We start from the raw sequence: 17,550 nt of genomic DNA, 5'->3' as shown, positions 1-17,550 counted from the left end.
GCAGGAATGGGCCCAATAGATTTAATAAAGAAAAAATGTGATTTAAAAGCGCAGTGTTACATGCTGTACTGAAAAGAATTAATTTGGGCAAGGACAATAGGCCCAAGTAACAAAGGAGCATCATTTTGACAATAGTTGCTTGAAAGGAGTATGTGACTATATGGAGTATATCAAACCTCCTGTTCTCTCAGCTGCCCATGGAAAGTAAATGAAATAAGTAAATAAGCAAATAAAAAGTTATTTACTTGTTCCTATAACACAAGAATGAGGGGTCACTAAGTGAAATTAATAGGAAGTTTAAAACAAACAGCAGGAAGCATTGCTTCATGCAATGTGCAGTCAACTCACTGAACTCCTTGACAGAGAGTGCTGAGAGGTTTCACAAAGAAGCTAAGTAAATTCATGGAGGGTAGGTTCGTTAACGGCCATTAGCCGGCATGGGTAGGAATGGTGCCCCTAGATTGTCAGAAGCTGGGAATAGGTGACAGGGAAGGGAATCACCTGAAGATTACCAGTTCTGTTCACTCACTCTGAAGAACCTGTCATTGGCCACTGTTGGAAGACCAGCTACTGGGCTAGATGGACCTTTGGTCTGACCCATTATGGCTGTTCTTATGTTCTAGATGAGGCTCTAGGCTACAGGACAACACTATTTAGATTATAAGCTGTTTGGGGCAGACCATTGTCTATATCTGTGAATAATGCTTAGAATGCTGGAGTTTAGCCTTGAGGAGCAACCACAATGTAAATGTCAAGAGATAATCATAATTCTTCTCTTCCCACAGGCCCTATTCAAGCACAAACAGGAGGGAAATTATCCTTGTAAGGCTCATGCTTTTCAGCCTTTCTGACCATCTTTCCTGGTTTGTTCCAGCTACTAGCCAAAGACGTGAAGCAGAGGCTGGGATGCCAGGGGGAAGGAGCAGCGGAAGTGAAAAAGCACCCATTCTTTAAAAGTATGAACTTCAAACGACTAGAAGCAGGAATGTTGGACCCTCCCTTTGTCCCGGATGTGAGTAGCATGCAGCAGATCAAACCCTGCTTGACTGGATCTAAAGAGAGCCTACTGCTGACACATGCCTTCCTTAGATTTTGTTCTAAAATGGGTGCTCCCTTGTGTTTCCCATGGTAGCAATGCCTTTTTTTCATTTCTTTTTCACATAGCAGTTAAAGATGGCGAGTGTGTTGAAATAAAACCCTTTCCTGAGCCCCCAGCTCAAACTCAATCTTTTGTCAGGTTCCAAAGAACTCCTTTTCTTTCTCCTCTTTTTGTGCCTGATGACCTGCTCCAGCTCTCAATCAGCAGGCAGGTCACAAGGAAGCATGTTTACACAGAATTTCCCATCCAGTTTTAAAGGCATAAGAGATTCAGAAAACTCAGCTAAGTATGTATGTATTTTTGTACAGAGCAGGAGAATGGTCTGGCCTTTTGGCCTTTCTCTGCAAGTCACTTACACTCTTTAGGCCTCAGTTCATACCTGTAAAATGGGGACAATCACACTGTCCTCCCTCAAAGCGGTGATGTGTGGATAAATACTTTATAGATTGTGAGCTAGTCAGATATGATGGTAATGAAAGCTATTTAAGTACCTTAGCTAGTTGTGTCTTTAGGTGACACGACAAAATCTGGATCCAGAACTCAAACAGTTCCGTGTTCTGATCTGTGGATATAAGTCTGGCCCATTATAAAGGAACCTATTATTTGAAAAAAAAAATAGAATTGGATTCAGGTATCTAACACTTCCCAAGAATTGTGTTTCTCTAGGTATTTGAAGGAGATCCTAATTCTGATCCTCCCCTTGAGATTTGCCCCTCACGATTGCACAAACTGAAGGTCAATATTGCAGTGACAGGAATAAAACTTTCAAAACCCTTTGTGGTGTGTCTCTCCTCCCCTGTGCACAAAATTCCATGATGACTTTCCTCTTCCAAGCCTGTCTATCTAGCTAGGCTTTCTAGCCTTAAAGTCCCCATATGTTTCTCAGCAAATATTGTCATTTTAACATATTAGGGAGAGTAACAGTTTGGTAGCTCTAGTTTGAATTGCTGCAAGCTCAGTCTAACCTAAGTGGTTTAAAAGCTACACAAGTTTACTTTAGCTGTTCTGGTTGGCTTTGCAATTTACTGTGAAACCTCATTATTCCTGCACATTAGCCCATAGTATTATAACCTGCATCAGTGGGAAGAAATAGGAGACTAACTAGTGTTTCTTTCTGATGAAGAAAATTAGAAAATTCTGGACTCAAATATGGGAAACAGTTAGAGCCTATTAAAAGCTTAATTGTAGTGTGTAATGGCTAGAGGCTATCTCTTATACAAGTGTTTGCTAAAGTAGAGGCACATATTTTCTTGCCCCATTAAAGGGAGCCTGGCATTTTATTGGTAACTCGAGAGCTGCACCTAAGCTAGACAGTTCAGCACTTACAGAACTTTCTTCATCCCGAGCTCTAAGGCACTTTACAAAGAAATGTGTAGTATTGTTGCAGCCATTTTACAGAGAGGGTAACTGAAGCACATAGAGGTTAATTGACTTGCCCAAGATCACAAAGTCAGGAATGGAGGTGGGAAGTGACCATTGCTCAGTGTGTCACTGGACCATACTGCCTCCACAAAAAGTTAAGTAGACGGTAGCTGACCTCATCTTTAGTAATAAGGCACAACACAAACGGACTATAGACTCTCGCATGTGGCACTTCATTTTGATTAGTTTGGCCAGACTTCTCAGTTCTAGATAAAGCATTGTGTGCTGGGATCTCTTGGCTTTGCAAGCCACATTTACACTATCTTCCTCACCGTGGATGCGGATCATGTTGTAGAATTCTGTAATTCTGCCAGTTGCACCTTGGTTATGCCTGTGCTAAAGGGTAACTTAGTGCAGCTAGGGAAAGTTCTGTGGAGACGCAATGTGGCCACACTGAGTCCAGGGTGATTAAGTAACCACTAAGGAGTATTTCTGTACAATGTGGCTGACTATTGGTCTGTTAGCTAAGGAAAATGTCTCTTCAAAGTGATGTAGCCATCATTCCAAAGAGCTAAGAACTACATCAAAAGAGTTAAAGGTACTTGACATTGCATCTATAGAAATACAGCAGTGGAAAATCATAGCAGTTACTAGAAACGGCTCTTGAGAGTTTCCAACAGCTGAGAAAGAGTGGAATTATTAACACAATTGAAAAAACTCCAAATCTCTTCTGCGTTCTGCAGCATTTAGTACAAATTCCTTTAAAGCTTCAAGCTGCAAACACCACAGCTGGCTGAGCAGAATGTGACTTCCACTGGGGCAGACAGGTGTGGATTTTATACAGCTGTTCTAGTCCTTGAGTGGCTTGTGTGTATGTCCCTCTCTAAAAGAAAACTGCTTCTACTTTTTACACTTATTTTTTCTGTCCTTGTCCCCTCACCACTTGCTGCATGGATGACTAAAGCCCACTGTGGTTCTGCTGATGTTGTAAGGGCTTCCAAGTGGAAAGCTTTCAGTGCTTAAAACAAGTCAACCATTGACGAGAACCACATGAGCACATCAGGTAGAGGAAGGAAGGGCACAGCTTGTCACTCATGAGCAGACATTCACACGTGAATAAAAGCCCATGTCCAGATTCAAAGACATTTTCTCTCCTGCTTTTTCTGCTGAGACAGCCCAGAGCGGTGTACTGCAAGGATGTGCTGGACATTGAGCAATTCTCCACAGTGAAAGGGGTAAACCTGGACCAAACAGATGATGATTTCTATTCCAAGTTTTCCACAGGATCCGTATCGATTCCGTGGCAGAATGAGGTAAGGATACATCATGATCATATAACCCCGGTACAGTCTCTTAAGAGCAATTCCAGTAATATATACCCACCGAGTAACTTGCCAGACTGTAATGCATTCATAAGTTACAAATGCACTCTTTCAAGATCTATAAAGTACCACAGATGTCAGGTTCAGGTGACTGTGTCTGCTGATTCTGCACATTTGTGTAAATTGGCGAGAGCCCTCCTGTACTTCCTCCCGCTGGTCGCCATAGCGATGTTCTGATAACAGCTCCAAAGAACTTCCGCAGAATGGATTGCTGCCTTCATGTGGTGCTCTACTGGTGACACTCGTCTCATTCATTATTTGCATCTGATGAGCTCCAGCTGCAGCATTTGAAGTGAGGTCTGAACTTTCCTGACATGCCAGGGGCTTTTGATTGGGGGATTTGTTCTGGCTGCTGTACAAACAGAGCCAGCAGTCAAGTTCAGATCCAAGTATAAACTTGCTCAGAGTTTAGGTGGGAGGAGGCCTCAAAAACAGCCTTCTGGGATCAGGCCAATTTATATTTTATATTCTTGAACATAGCAAAGAAAAGAAATGCAAAATTTAATGGGGGAATTCTCTTAATAGGATGTACCGGAATAGTGCAGACTTATATACATTAGAGATTGAAGCCATCTATTATATTATATTGCTTGCTTTCCGCCTGCCAGTACGGTTCAGCTATTGCCACAATTTGCTCTAACACAATATACTTTCCCTGTTCAAACCCCTAATGGCAAAAGATGCTTTTTACACTGTAGTGATTCCTCATGGGAAGTGATGAATATGGTGGGAAAGCTGACTCAATGGCCTGGTTGTTTTGAACAGTGAGACTTCCTCCAGGTGGCTACGGTGAGGTCATCTTGGGCTGTCAGCATCAGCTGTCAAAACTGCTTAGTTACGAAAACTCCCAGTGAAATTGAATGGGGTGCTTAGGCTGGGTGTTAACTGTTTGTCCCACGAAAGAACCTTAGAGTTATTCAGTTACACATCTTCAAATCCATCTCTGCTAGTACATTCTCAGTAAGCAGTCTAATGATGATAACCAGAGAAGTGTCCTGTTGCACCTTGTTGTGTCTTACATCCTCCTGTCCCATTTTTTCCCTTCTTTAGTCTGTAAGCTCTTTAGGGAAGGGGCTGTATTTTATTTCATTCTTGTACAAGTTGAACCTCTCTCATTTGGCACCCTTGGGACCTGACTGGACAAGAGAATTTGCTGGGCAATGGGAAATTGATATTGTCTAGCACATTACCAACACTTCCACCGCTTACTGGACTCTCAGAAGACATTTTGGGGTAAAACAGAGCTAGATAACAGCACAGAACACTGAGAGCCAGGACTGGTGGCTCTAAACAAACTTTATGGGACCACGGGAAAGCTTGGCCACATGCATAATAAGTGGTCATTCAACTAATTAAAATCATGCTGGATTGTGGATGTTGCTGGATGAGAGAGTTCCAGATTAGGGAGGTTCCATAATGGGGCCCCTGATGCTGACTGGAGCATCTGGAGTCTCTTGTCATATTAATAAACAATGGTAATTATGTATTATCTTTTTATTCTTTCTGTGTTCTGCCAGATGATAGAAACTGAGTGTTTTAAAGAGCTGAATGTGTTTGGACCAAATGGTACTATTTCACCAGACCTAAACAAAAGCTACCCCCCAGAGCCACCCAAGAAAGGATTACTACATAGAATATTTAAACGTCAGGTGAGATCTTCAATGTAATACAGAGAGCCTCTCTGAGAGCTGCGGAACGTTCCTGTACGATATGTGTATGATCCTTATGGTATTTCCACAAGAGAGCCATGAAATACTAGGGAGGTCTTTTCCTTGCAATTTTCTGCTTGATGTTGCAGATTCCATATGTTCAGGTGGTTCAAATTAGTGTCCGCTCCTAGGAGTTCTATTTCGTTCAGCCTTTCAATATTCCCAGGACTGTCCATAGGTAGTTTGGTGTTTATTAGGGCTGATTGAAAAGTTTCCATTGAAACTGTTGTTAATGGAAAATTGGGCATTGCGCTAAATGATTTTGTGGGTGAGAGAAAAAATTGCCTGCTTTTCATGGAAAATGGCAATTTTCCATTAAATAAATGCACGCCCAAAACACAGACTCCCTGTTGTGTCCAGAGAGTCTGGCCCATTGTGGAAGACAGGAGCATCGGGCATCTGAAATGTGACTTCTAAGAGGTGTGGCAGCAACATTTCCAAATCAAAGTATTTGTCTGAAATACTTGCTGAAAAATCTGAATTTTCTGCAGAAAATAACCCTCCGTTCCTGGCCAGTTCCGTGAGTGATCGTGTTCCCTTCAGCAGGCTGCAGGGTGTACAGGCTGGTCCTCATGGGCTCTCAGTACCCCTGGACTCAGCACCTAGATCCAACAAAGGACAGCTCTGCCAGCCTGACTGATTCCTTTGTGTCCCATGCTACTGGGGGGTGGGCGGTGCCCAGGATGAGAACACCCACTCTAAGAATGGGATATTAGCAAAGCTGACTGCTTGGCTGGGAGAGCTAGTCAGGCTAAGGAACCCAAGCCCTGCTGCTTCGATCCCCAAACAAGCTCCTCTTCTGCCTGGCTTCACCTGGCCTCCCTGCTGCATGCACAGAGCTTGTGCCTGAGACTTGGTTTTCTTATTTTACTGTGTTGCATGGATGGCACTGTGCCAGCCTGCCAACGGGGAAGGAGGGCAAAAGGGGCCACTGTCCCAAGGCCTGGCAATACAGAAGGGCCCAGAGCTCCCAGCCACCACTACCACAGCAGTGGTGGTAGCCAGAGCCTGGGTCCTTTAAAGTGCTGATGGAGCACTGTGTGGCATGCTCCAGGCAGCGTTTAGGGCTGCCTGGGGAGGTGGGAGTGCTCTGCCACATGCTCCAGGCAGCACTGAAGGCTGGGGAAGAGTGGACCATGTACTGTGGTCTGGGCAGTGTGGGGACTGGCTGCTCCCAGCCCCACTCTTTCTCCCCGAGACTCAGCCCCTTCTGTGGATGCAGACCAGGGCCCCCTTTCTTATCCAGAGGCCCTGCGGGGCTGTCAGCCACAGTGGCACTGTGTCCTTTTTGCAGTAGTGTATGCTGGGCCCCCATGTGCTTTTCCTAACACAGATGTATTGGCTTTGACCAGGCCTGCCAATGGGCTGGGGGGAAGAGGGACAATTCCCCCGGGGCTTGACAATTCAAAAGGGCTCAGGGCTCCTGGCTGCCAGGGCCAGAGGCTCTTTAAATTGCCACAGGAGTGCTGTGCGCTCCAGGGGGCATTAAGAGGTTGGGGGCACTGGCTGTGCCTAGTCCCACCCCTTCCACCCAAGGCTCCGCCCCCTCTGGGACCATGGAGCCAGGCCTGCGGCCCCTCCCCACCATCTTGCCCAGGATCCCAGCACATCTATCAGTTCTCCTGGCTCTGACATACCTACCACCATCCCTATTTAAGTATGGCACGTCTAATTTTTTAGAAAAATATGGACTCTTTTTCCACCTAGCATTTTGAACCCAGCATGATATCCTGGAGTTACAAGTCATGTCTTCCTAAATGTTAGCAGAGATACTCTGAGTCAGGCAAGTCATAGGAGGCTAGAACTGTTTATGCTGTATTAAATTGACTCCTCTAATTTGTATCCTTTTCTGTGTGGCTCTGGAGAGCTGCCATGGTTCTCCTGACCCATGGAGAATAAGGGCAAGCACTCTAAATAAGTAAGTTCTGTTTCAGTGAATCTTCACCATATTACAAGAACAGAAGGAGGCGGGTTAATGTGAGACAGATGGCAGGTATAGGATGTTCCAAAAATATAAATATCATTTTCTCCTTTCTCCAGCATCAAAACAATTCCAAGAGTTCACCGAATTCTAAGGCAAGTTTAAATCACCACATAAATTCAAATCATGTAAGTTCAAATTCCACCGGAAGCAGCTAGTTCGAACTCGACTTTCATGAAACAATGTGTTGCATCCTTCCACTATAATCTATGGAGCTTCTAAGGATGAGAGAGCATCCACCGTTGAGTTAAAAGAATAAATGATCTCCCAGCAGTGGAGCTATTCTATCCATTCCTTCCAGTGGAGCCTCACATTTTATGAAGAAATTTCCACTCAGGTCTGTTTTTGGAGGTGGCCCTCGAGATTGTGTGAACAGATTTGTCTATTTAGAACATTGCAATAGAAATTCAACGAACATGACTACTTGCACGTATTTAAATAGCATCATACTAGAACTGAATTTTGTCTTTATTATTTTTAAAGAAAAGTTTTGTAAATTTCTCTATTGTCTCAGTTTACATTTTGTACATTTGTATTTAAATGAAAGTCAGACTTTGGGGGTGTATATTTTCTGAGTAGCAGCTGTAAAGCCATGTGTTTTAAGACTTTTTTTTTAAAGAAATGTGACTCAAGACTTCCAGAGCCTCAAATGAGAAATCATTCTTTTTAGTAAGTGTAAAAAGTTACTCACATTTCACTTTATTAAGTTGATTTTACTGACATACATTTTATGGCACAGTTTATTCTTAATTATTTTACATCTGTATATTTGATTTACAGCAACACTGCATACATTTTTCCTCTCCATTGGTTTGTAAAGTCCTGTATGAAATGCTAAACTATGTCATCAAGACTTTGCTGCATCTAAGAATACTATTTGCTATGTCTGAGATTGGTAATGTCATGGGACCAGCACTGTTGAGATTTTGCACTTATTTTTGTTGTTAGATCATCACAATATTGATTGTTTTAAATGGAGCCCTGTTTTAAGCCCTTCTTCTTTTCAATGTATTTTTTTTTACTATTGCTAATGAAAGGAAGAACAAATATTAGCGTGAGGAGATAAGGAAGACAAGTTGTCATCAGTGCTTCAAAGGCCTGAAATCTTGCCCCTGTTGAAATCAACAGCAAAGCTTCCACTGATTTCACTGATACCAGATCAGGCCACAAAGGAAAGTTTTTTATGACAGTTGTTCATCTCAAGCAGCTACCAGGAGATTGACTTAGTAGCCCTGTCCGCAGGGCAGTCCCTAGATGGTTGCAGAGCCCAGGATAACCCCCTGCTCTGCCACAGCCCCTCTCCACCTGGCCCCCATTACACCCCTTCTTCCAATTGCCTGCTCTGCCCCTGTCCTGCCCTCAATTCATCACTTTCCCCAACCCCCGCCCACCTCCTCCCACCCATTCCACTCCCTGCTCCACCCCTACTCCCACTCTGCTCCTTCCCCTCCCACACCCACCCTGTCTCTTTCTGCCCTTCCTTTTCCCCTTCCCCAAATCACCTGACCCCCTCCCCTCCTGAGCAACTCTGGGAGCTGGCAAGGCAAGTCAGAGTGGAGCACAGCCCTACGCTGCCCAGGCCCCATGTTCCCCTGAAACACAGGCCCCCCCCCAAAGTGTGGGGCCTGGGGCAACTGCTCTGAACCATCCAATGGATGGGACAGCTCTGCCTGTTTGTGCTGACCAGGGAAGCTACAAGGGACAGAACCAAGCCATGAAGGTTCCACTCTGGAACTCAACTTGTCCAAATCCATTTTCTCCATTCTGGCCCACAACCACTTAAAGTGAGATGCTCCAGAGCCCCTCAGCTGTCTCAAACTTGTCAGGGCTCCTTTTCTGGCCCAGTCAAGCTGTGATGGCTGTACTAGTACAATTAGCTAAATTCAAAGCCTATTGTAAAACAGTATGGTTCACCCTTTTTTGATTTGACAATGCTTCATCGCAGCCTACTGCAAATTATTGTTTAAAATAATTGTCCCCCTGGTATTGGCAGGCTCAGTCAGGTTCAATATCCATACTATGAACCAGTTAACAAATGCATGCTATCCACAAGGAGTATATCTATTCTTAAACATGCCCTGGTGTAGGCAGAATCGGGTGAATTCAACATTTGCTGTAGAATAGTTTGGTGGGCCTTGCTTTGCTGAATTGATTGAATTTTCCTAAACCTTTTTCAACCTGTCATGTCTAAGAATTAAACACTCACACTAAGGTTAGACCATATCTGTGCTGCCTGGGGAAACTGTGTTTGCATCTTTATAGTGAGAACTACATGTATGCTTCATTAACCATAAGAAGGAACAGGTTACTTAGGGAGGTTGTGTAATCCCCATCATTGGAGGCTTTGAAGCTTAGACATACACCTGTCAAGGAAGGCCTATGTATGCTTAATCCTGCCTCAGTATGGGAGGATAGACTAGATGCCTTCTTGATGTCTCTTCCAACCCTACATCTCTATGATTAGACTGGTGTGAACCTGGTTTCCACGGGCAACAGAGTATTTTACAGCAAAGCCATGAATGATAAAAGCTCAAAATAAAGTATGTTATAGAAAAATTTAAGGTCAGTCAGAGACAGAAGGCAGAGTCAGTGTTTAGCTGGTGGAGAAAGGACTGATGACACTAGGAGACATCTGTATAGAGATGTATGTCTTGAGCTGATGTGCATTTCTAATGGAATACCTAGAAGACAAGACAAGTAGGCTGTGTCTACACTAGGAGATAACTTTGAAGTTAGGCACTATTTCAGAGTAGCTAGCAGAGAGTCTACACACATTTCCCTTACTTTGAAGTTAACTTTGAAGTAAGGGAGCCCAACTTTGAAGTCCTTACTCCATTTCTGGGAATGGAGTAGTGCTCTACTTCAAAGTATAACTTCAAAGTAGGGTGTGTGTAGATGCTCAACTTCGAAGTCTGTTACTTCAAAGTTGTACTTCGAAGTAAGCAACTTTGAAGTTATTTTCATAGAGTAGACACGGCCCCGATGAGATTGTGGGCACTCCCAAATGCTCGTAGAGTGCGTCTACACTAGGAACTAAATTCAAAGTTAACTTTGGAGTTAGGCGCTACTTCAACGTAGCCTGCAGAGAGGCTAAACACATTACTCTATTCCCAGGAATGCAATAGTGCCCTACTTCAAAGTTTAACTTAGAAGTAGGGGGTATGTAGACACTCAACTTCGAAGTCTGTTATGCTCAACTTCATACTTCAAAGTAAGCAACTTCAAAGTTATTTTTGTAGTGTAGACACAGCCATAGAGATACAGCTCTTTAAGACTGTGTTGTAAACAATCCAAACCAGCAGTGGAAATTTGTCTCCCTTTTCCTTCTGATTGATGCTCTGGGAAGACATGGTGGTGCTGAGGGTGGTTGTCCTGCACTTTCCTCAATACAAAGATCCAACTTGAAGCTTTAAGCTTTGCACAGTATTAGGCCCATGTGGGTGGCCTTGCACAGACCCTCTGCATCGGGGTGGATTTCACCTCATTTTAAGAAACATGGGTGAGAATTCAAAGTGTGGCTCTAAGGGGAACCTGCACATGTGGGGGGCTTAATGTCAGTAGCTGTTTCAGTACCAATGGGTATGAGAAGCTTTGTCTGGACAACTTTACTTGCTGTTCCTAGAATATCCACATGGGGCCAAGTGTTTTTCAGAGAGAGGGGCAGATGTCCACATGCCAGAACAACACCCATCTGTGTATGCGGTCTGCCAGAGCTCTATCAAACCAGTTAATTCATAAGCACAAATGCTAAGCAGAGGGAGCCCTGAGGGGTAGACTAAGTGTGTTCCTAGGTTGTGTTTCAGCTGTGTGACTCAGTCACTGTGTAGCACTGCTGAGGTACCTCCCTCCCATTCGGGCAACTGATAGACTTTGCCCAGGCATGGGCAAGGTGGGGAGGGCTAGCTCTGGGGCCCCGGAAAGGGCTTGGCCTCAGATTGAAGAGGCAGAACTTGGGCTACCCAGGGCTCTGGAAGTGATTTAAAGCACCTGGGCGCTTCTGTTGTAGCAGCAGTGGTGGCAGGGAGCCCTGTGCCCTTTTAAATTGGCAGGCTCCAGGGTAGCTGCCCCCTTTCCCAGACCCCACCCTCATCAGCGGGCCTGCCTCCCATTAGAAAGATATGAATAATAATATTTGCCTCCCCACTACCCCGAGAGTGTGATGAGGGCCTTAGATAAAAGTCATTGTAAGAGGCATTATGAATATTCACCATTAACTGGATGAGTGCAGAGCTTGGGCATGAGGGCCTCATGCTCTACATTTGTAACCATTCAGTCCAGGAAGACTCCGTTTGCTTTTTTTGTTGTAACACTTCATCATTTAGATGACAGGTTAAAGATCTCATGAACTATTAATTCTAATAAAATGAACCCTCCCTGGAAGGTTGTTTGTTAAGGTTAAATGACCAATTGTTAACGCTGGCTAGAAGGAACATCACGGGTAACTGCGACTTTGCTAGTAAATACCAGTCTTGACGGTCAGTCCTGGGAGCCTCCTGAACAGGACTTGCCTACAGTGTCCAGCTGGGCAATATTTTTTGCTATGTAATTCATATCCTACTCAAGAGTAGGCTGAGAACACACTGTGTTCACGTTCACTTGCGTGAGCCAGTGAAAATTGGTGCATGGACTTCGAAAGATGGAACTCTAGTGAATCAAACATTGCACAAACACATGGAGCCTGATTCTCAGAGCTGATGAACACTCACAATTCAGTGGGTGCTATGGGAGTTCAGCGTCTCTGGAAACCAGGCTTGTGATTTCTTTATACAGTACTTCTTTGAAGAGAGCATCCTTCTAGCAATCGAATATTTAGTCCTGCAAACCATAATGAATTGCTTTCAGGGGGGTTGCACGTAGTAAAAGTGTAGAAGGAAATAGTTATTTCTTAGTTTTCCAGCACAGAATGCATTTCATCTTGTCTTTCCTGTTAGAGCAAAGATCCTTTTGGAAAGTGTACAAGACTGGAACCAACTGAATTATTTGTATGAGGAGATTGTTGAGCAAATTTGGTTCTTTTAATGTTCGGAAATAATTTAGAAACTGATTCAAAGTTCCACAAATGGACTTATTTTCGTGTCTTCTCCAAATAGACTGATGAACAATTTTCAAGCCTAGGAGATTTTCACGAACTTTCCAGTTCAATGATGTTTTGTTCTTTACGAGTGGTGTGTGGAAGAGTTACATGGCATTTTTTCTGCTTTGTGCTTGGGTGATTGGAACTTCTAAAACATGAAAATAGCAGCAAATAAATGTTTAGTGTGGGTACATATGACCTTGTTCATGTGAAAATTTCAATATTTGTGCACAAACAGCCATTGCTATGATATGTGTGAGCAAAAACCTGTTTGTGCAAATGAAAAAAATAAACACACACACAAACACACAGTTAGTCAAACCAAGAAGCCATTAGGAATTCAAATGAATGTGAGTGAACCAGATCTATTCAATAAATCACATATATATTAACAGGGATTTGTTCAATTGCTACTCTTTGTTCTTCAACAAAACTTAGGAATGTCTTTTGGAAATATTTGAAGTCGCTTGTGATCATGGCCTTCCCTAGGTAACTTCGTCTAATTTCATTATAAGTAACTCTCATGTAATCTGACTTTGAACAATTGGTGTCTTACTGGATATAGATACTTTTTTCTTTTTCAACATATATATAGACTAGAACACACAAAATCCATCAGGGACTGTTATTGTTAAGCCAACTCTAATGTTTAAAAGCTAGATCCAACTGGTTTCTTTACTTTTTCCACCCAAGTGTCACATTTCAAAGCCAGTTGCTATTATCCTTTTTAGTAGAAAAGGCTCAGATAAACAAACTTCGTAGTGCAAACAAAATAAGCAGAAACAGGGAGCTACAAGCATCTAGGAACTCGTAAGGGCAGTTTGAGAACAAGGTTAGTGTGGGGGGGGTGTGCATGGCAAAGGTTCTCTAAGTTCACAAATTCTTGTTGTTCAAAGGGTGTAACACTCCCTCCCATATGTAAAACATATTGATCAAGTGAGGTAGTTCATCAGCTGCTCCAGAGAATTCTCTGAACAGCACTGCAAAAGTTGGACTTTGGTTTGCTTTGAAAGAATGCCCTGGGTCTAGTCTGCCTTTCTGGGCAGGGATCATGTCTTCCTGTGTGTTTGATCAGCACCTAGAACAACAGGACCTGGTCCTGGCTCGGGCTTGAGCTGCTACTTTAATTTAGATAATTGCATTAATAAACGCCTAGTGTACAGGTGCCCATTTGACCAAAACATCCTTGGCATGTTTTTGAGGGCAGTTAAAACAGGGAGGACTGGGAGCGAATGGATTCAGAGATTGACCTGCCCTTGTCCTGAGAGGTAGAGAGAAGTACAGGAGTGGAACAAGAGAAGTTGTACTTGTTATAAGGCTCAACAGAGGACATCATATCCCAGAGCTGTCAGCATGAAATCTTTCACAAGCACTAACTCCACATATCGTTTAAAAAATGATAGCACTGAATGTCTTTGGACTAGCGCCGAGCAAACAGGGCCAAATCAGATTCATCCCAAATTCCCCACTTCCTAGAAGAGCCACCTCCTTTAGAGAGAACTAATATCTTTTAGGCAGTGTTGTGAGATGCTGCTTAAAAGAGGGAACCTGCTACCCAGGAGTATGCTGTAGTAATAGTCCTCTGTTCTGCAGTCATGCAAATATCAGCTGTCATGTTGGGGTCTCTTACTGCAGAATACTAGCACATGCTTCTGGTTGGTTGGTTTGGTTTGGTTTTTATAAAGAGCCCTAAGCTGGGAGACTCTTAAACAGTGTATTACTTACACTGGCATAGTGTTTTTTTATCTAAGATAATCTCCTTGGCTATGTCCACACTAGCGAGGTTTTTTTCAGGAAAGCTGGGGCTCTTTTGAAAAATGCCACAGAGCGTGTACACACAAAATGCATTCCTTTGATATTGAATTGGAAGGATGCAGCACTTTTTTTTTCCCGGGGGTCCTCTGCCTCTCCCACATGAGGAAGAGCACCTTTTTCTAAAAGATTCTTTCAGAAAAAAACCCTTGTGTAGACACTCTGGGGGCCCTTTTTTCAAAAGAGCAGTCCCCTTGGCACCGGATTTTTTGATCCCTGGCCCATTCTTTCGAAAGAGCAGGGGCTGCATGTGGCCGCTCTCAGTCGAAGGGGAAGGTTGACTTTTTGACCAGCTATTTTGTGTGTGGATGCGATCTTTTGAAAGAAGTTTTTTGGGGCGAGATCTTCTGGAAGAACTTCTTTCAAAGGACCACTGTAGTGTAGACATAGCCCTTGTGTCTGGCGTGGGTTTCCCCTGTTTGTTTGTTTATATTTGGAGTCAACAGTGCTGGAGTACACCACACCCAGAGAGTGTGCTTTTAGCTCCTGTGGTAAAGGCTCATATAGTAGGCTCCAGAGGTCCTAAGTTCAGTTCCACCCAGAGATGACCAGGATCTGTTGGTGTTACAAGTGGGGGTTAATCTGGAGTTTCAACTGGGATGTCTCTGAAGCTTAGAACACCCTTCCTCAGCTATGGGTGTGTAACCCACACACCTTCTGGGTGGCATGCACTGTCCCTTCTAGTGGTACTGAGACCACTTACAGACAGAATAATGAGTCTGCTTTATAGCCTTAGCTAATAGACAGCTAGCTTTTAGCTAATGCAATAGTGGCTCATACACTAAGCTCCAGAGGTCTTGTGTTTAATTCCACCTGGAGACCACCTGGGTCTGTCAGTGCTCACTGGATTCTGTCGCTAGCTCAACCATCAATTCTCTGCCTTGCCCATGGCCACAAAATTACCCCACGTGCATCTCAGTTTCCCTGTTCTTATGAAAGGAAGGATGGCACTTAGACTATGTCTACACCAGCTCGGAAGATTGACCCACTCAGGGTCATCTTCTGGGGTTCGATTTAGCACATCTGGTAGGGATGCGCCAAATCAACCTCTCAGGGGTCGCAGTGACCCCTATACTCCTCACGAGTTTCTCCCATCGACCTTGTTCAGTAAGGATGGCCAGGTAAGATGAGTGCAGATACATCAATACTAGCTGCACAATTGCTGTAGTTAGAATTGTGTGTCTGCAATCGCCTTGCTTTGCCCAATGTTGACATAGCCTCAGTCACTTTTGTAATGCACTTGGAAATCTCCAGATAAAAAAAAAATGCTACGTATCAACATTATTTTTATGATTATTATTTGAATGAACTAAGCCTCATCTAGCAACTCTTACCCACGTGACTTCAGTGAGACAAGGTGCGTAAATAAGAGTTCTTTTTTTTCCAAATAGTCTGTCCTAGTTCCTTTCAGATGCTGAGATTTATGCACTTTGCCTCACAACTAAGGGTATTGACTCTAACATGTCCGATTCCAGGTTTCAGAGCTAGTTACTAATAGCGATCATTCAAGATGTTCCTCTTTTTCTATTAAAAACAATGAGCTGTGAGGGAGTGGACAAAAATAATCACCCATTAAACTTCAAAGAAATCTCTTTGCTGACTGAATTGAAGTCCTATCTATCGAGTAATGCAATGCTGTGTTAAATCAGAATGATGCAGGTTGGACAAACACTGGGAAAGCTTTCTGGTAAACCTAGGAAAACTGAAGAGATTATCACATTTCTAGAATCAAAAGATTTCAAAAGGGAATCCCAGGCCTTCTGGAAAGCCAAGGGCCTCCAAGGCACCATCACTACCAGGGAAGAAGAAATATGTCAAATAGTGCCTGGCTTATAAATGTATTTTCAATTCTTGCCATCTCAGAGCTGTTCAATGTGTTTATTAACCAGCCCATGTAAGTTATGTTGTATGTGTTGAGTGCAATCTCTTTTGATTGTGCTTATTTTAAATACTGGACACGCATCTAAAAAACTCAACTGTTTGCCTTTTCTTTGAAGGTGGAGGATGTAAAAACTTCATTTTGCATTTCCAAGCAATGTAGATAGATCTAAAAATGTCATAAACCCTCTTGTATTTGCCCATATCTGACTAATGATTACATTGTAAAACTGCAGAGTTTCATATTAAGACTAGTCTTTTCACCTGCTTTGAAAATTAAAATTCACATTTGGTATAAACACACACACTGTGTTCTTCTGATCTAATTTTGAAAGCATATCCAGGAACAAATGCTTTTAGCACCACTAATGCTATAGTCTTTGTAAAAGGAACAGACACTTCTAAAGTAATGTTAAAGTTGTCTTTCATAATTGAGTCAACAAATCAATTTTGTAATAAGTCAAAGCAGATATTCTCAATTAGAAGAGCTAGTGGCTGTTGGTATTGTACACACCTACCCACAAATCAGTCTAGTATCCAAAGGGGCTTTTGTTGTTGTTTTCTTACAGGGTGATTCTAATGTTGTTTTATGAAACTAGTTTCATTTTGAGGTTGTTACTGAAGATAATGGCTTCTGTGTTCTATGGCTGCTTGAATTCTTTGTACATAATGTCTAATAATGTCACAGTGCTGCTGTATCTAGATCAAACCACTGTTTTGTTTTGGTTTTGCTTTTGTTTGGGGATTTTTTTTCTAGAAAAATAAATTCTTTAATTTAAATACATTAAAATTACTCATTCTGATCCATTTTTCCTCCTTTTTTTTTAATTGGACATAAGCCCATAGTGCGCCAGATCATGCTTCAGCTGAAGTCCATAGGAATGTTAGTACTGATCTCCGTGGGAGCAGGATCAAGTTCATACGTGGCTGGGACATCTGCTGTCTTTATATGATTTGTTATAATAGTTTTGTCATATCACCTCTCTAGCCAGTAGATCTGCCATAGGTCAGAGGCTTTAGCCTGGTCTGTTCTTGCTTTTGCCATGGGCAGCTGTATCAGTATGAATGTGTAGTACTGATTGACCCATGGCTTGCACCAGTTCGACTGACCCCCCCAAGGTGTAAACTAGAACTTGAACCAGTGGGGCATGTCTATGGTAGAGGTTTGCACAGGTATGGCAAGGTCCTTGTTGCTATCCGGTGACTAAAAAAAGCCAGCATATACAAGTGCTCAGTCATACTCTTTGTAGTCA

The 17,550-nt window shown here is 43.0% G+C and overlaps 1 protein-coding gene across 3 annotated transcripts in view; it reads left to right on the top strand.

Annotated features, from left to right (window-relative positions):
• Positions 1-17,094, top strand: part of GRK5 (G protein-coupled receptor kinase 5) — a 246,316-nt gene extending 229,222 nt beyond the window's left edge. For all 3 annotated transcript variants that reach the window (XM_075000539.1, XM_075000538.1, XM_075000540.1), the window contains 4 exons: positions 875-1,012; positions 3,637-3,774; positions 5,361-5,492; positions 7,593-17,094. In XM_075000539.1, coding sequence (XP_074856640.1) covers positions 875-1,012; positions 3,637-3,774; positions 5,361-5,492; positions 7,593-7,691 — 507 coding nt within the window. In that variant the 3' untranslated portion in view covers positions 7,692-17,094. The remainder of the gene's footprint in view (positions 1-874; positions 1,013-3,636; positions 3,775-5,360; positions 5,493-7,592) is intronic.
• The last annotated feature ends 456 nt before the right edge of the window (positions 17,095-17,550 follow it).

The sequence above is a fragment of the Carettochelys insculpta genome, chromosome 7 (genome assembly GCF_033958435.1).
Source record: "Carettochelys insculpta isolate YL-2023 chromosome 7, ASM3395843v1, whole genome shotgun sequence".
Lineage (NCBI taxonomy): Eukaryota > Metazoa > Chordata > Testudines > Carettochelyidae > Carettochelys > Carettochelys insculpta.
The sequence above is the reverse complement of the archived record's forward strand: the minus strand, read 5'-3'. Positions and strand labels throughout refer to the sequence as shown.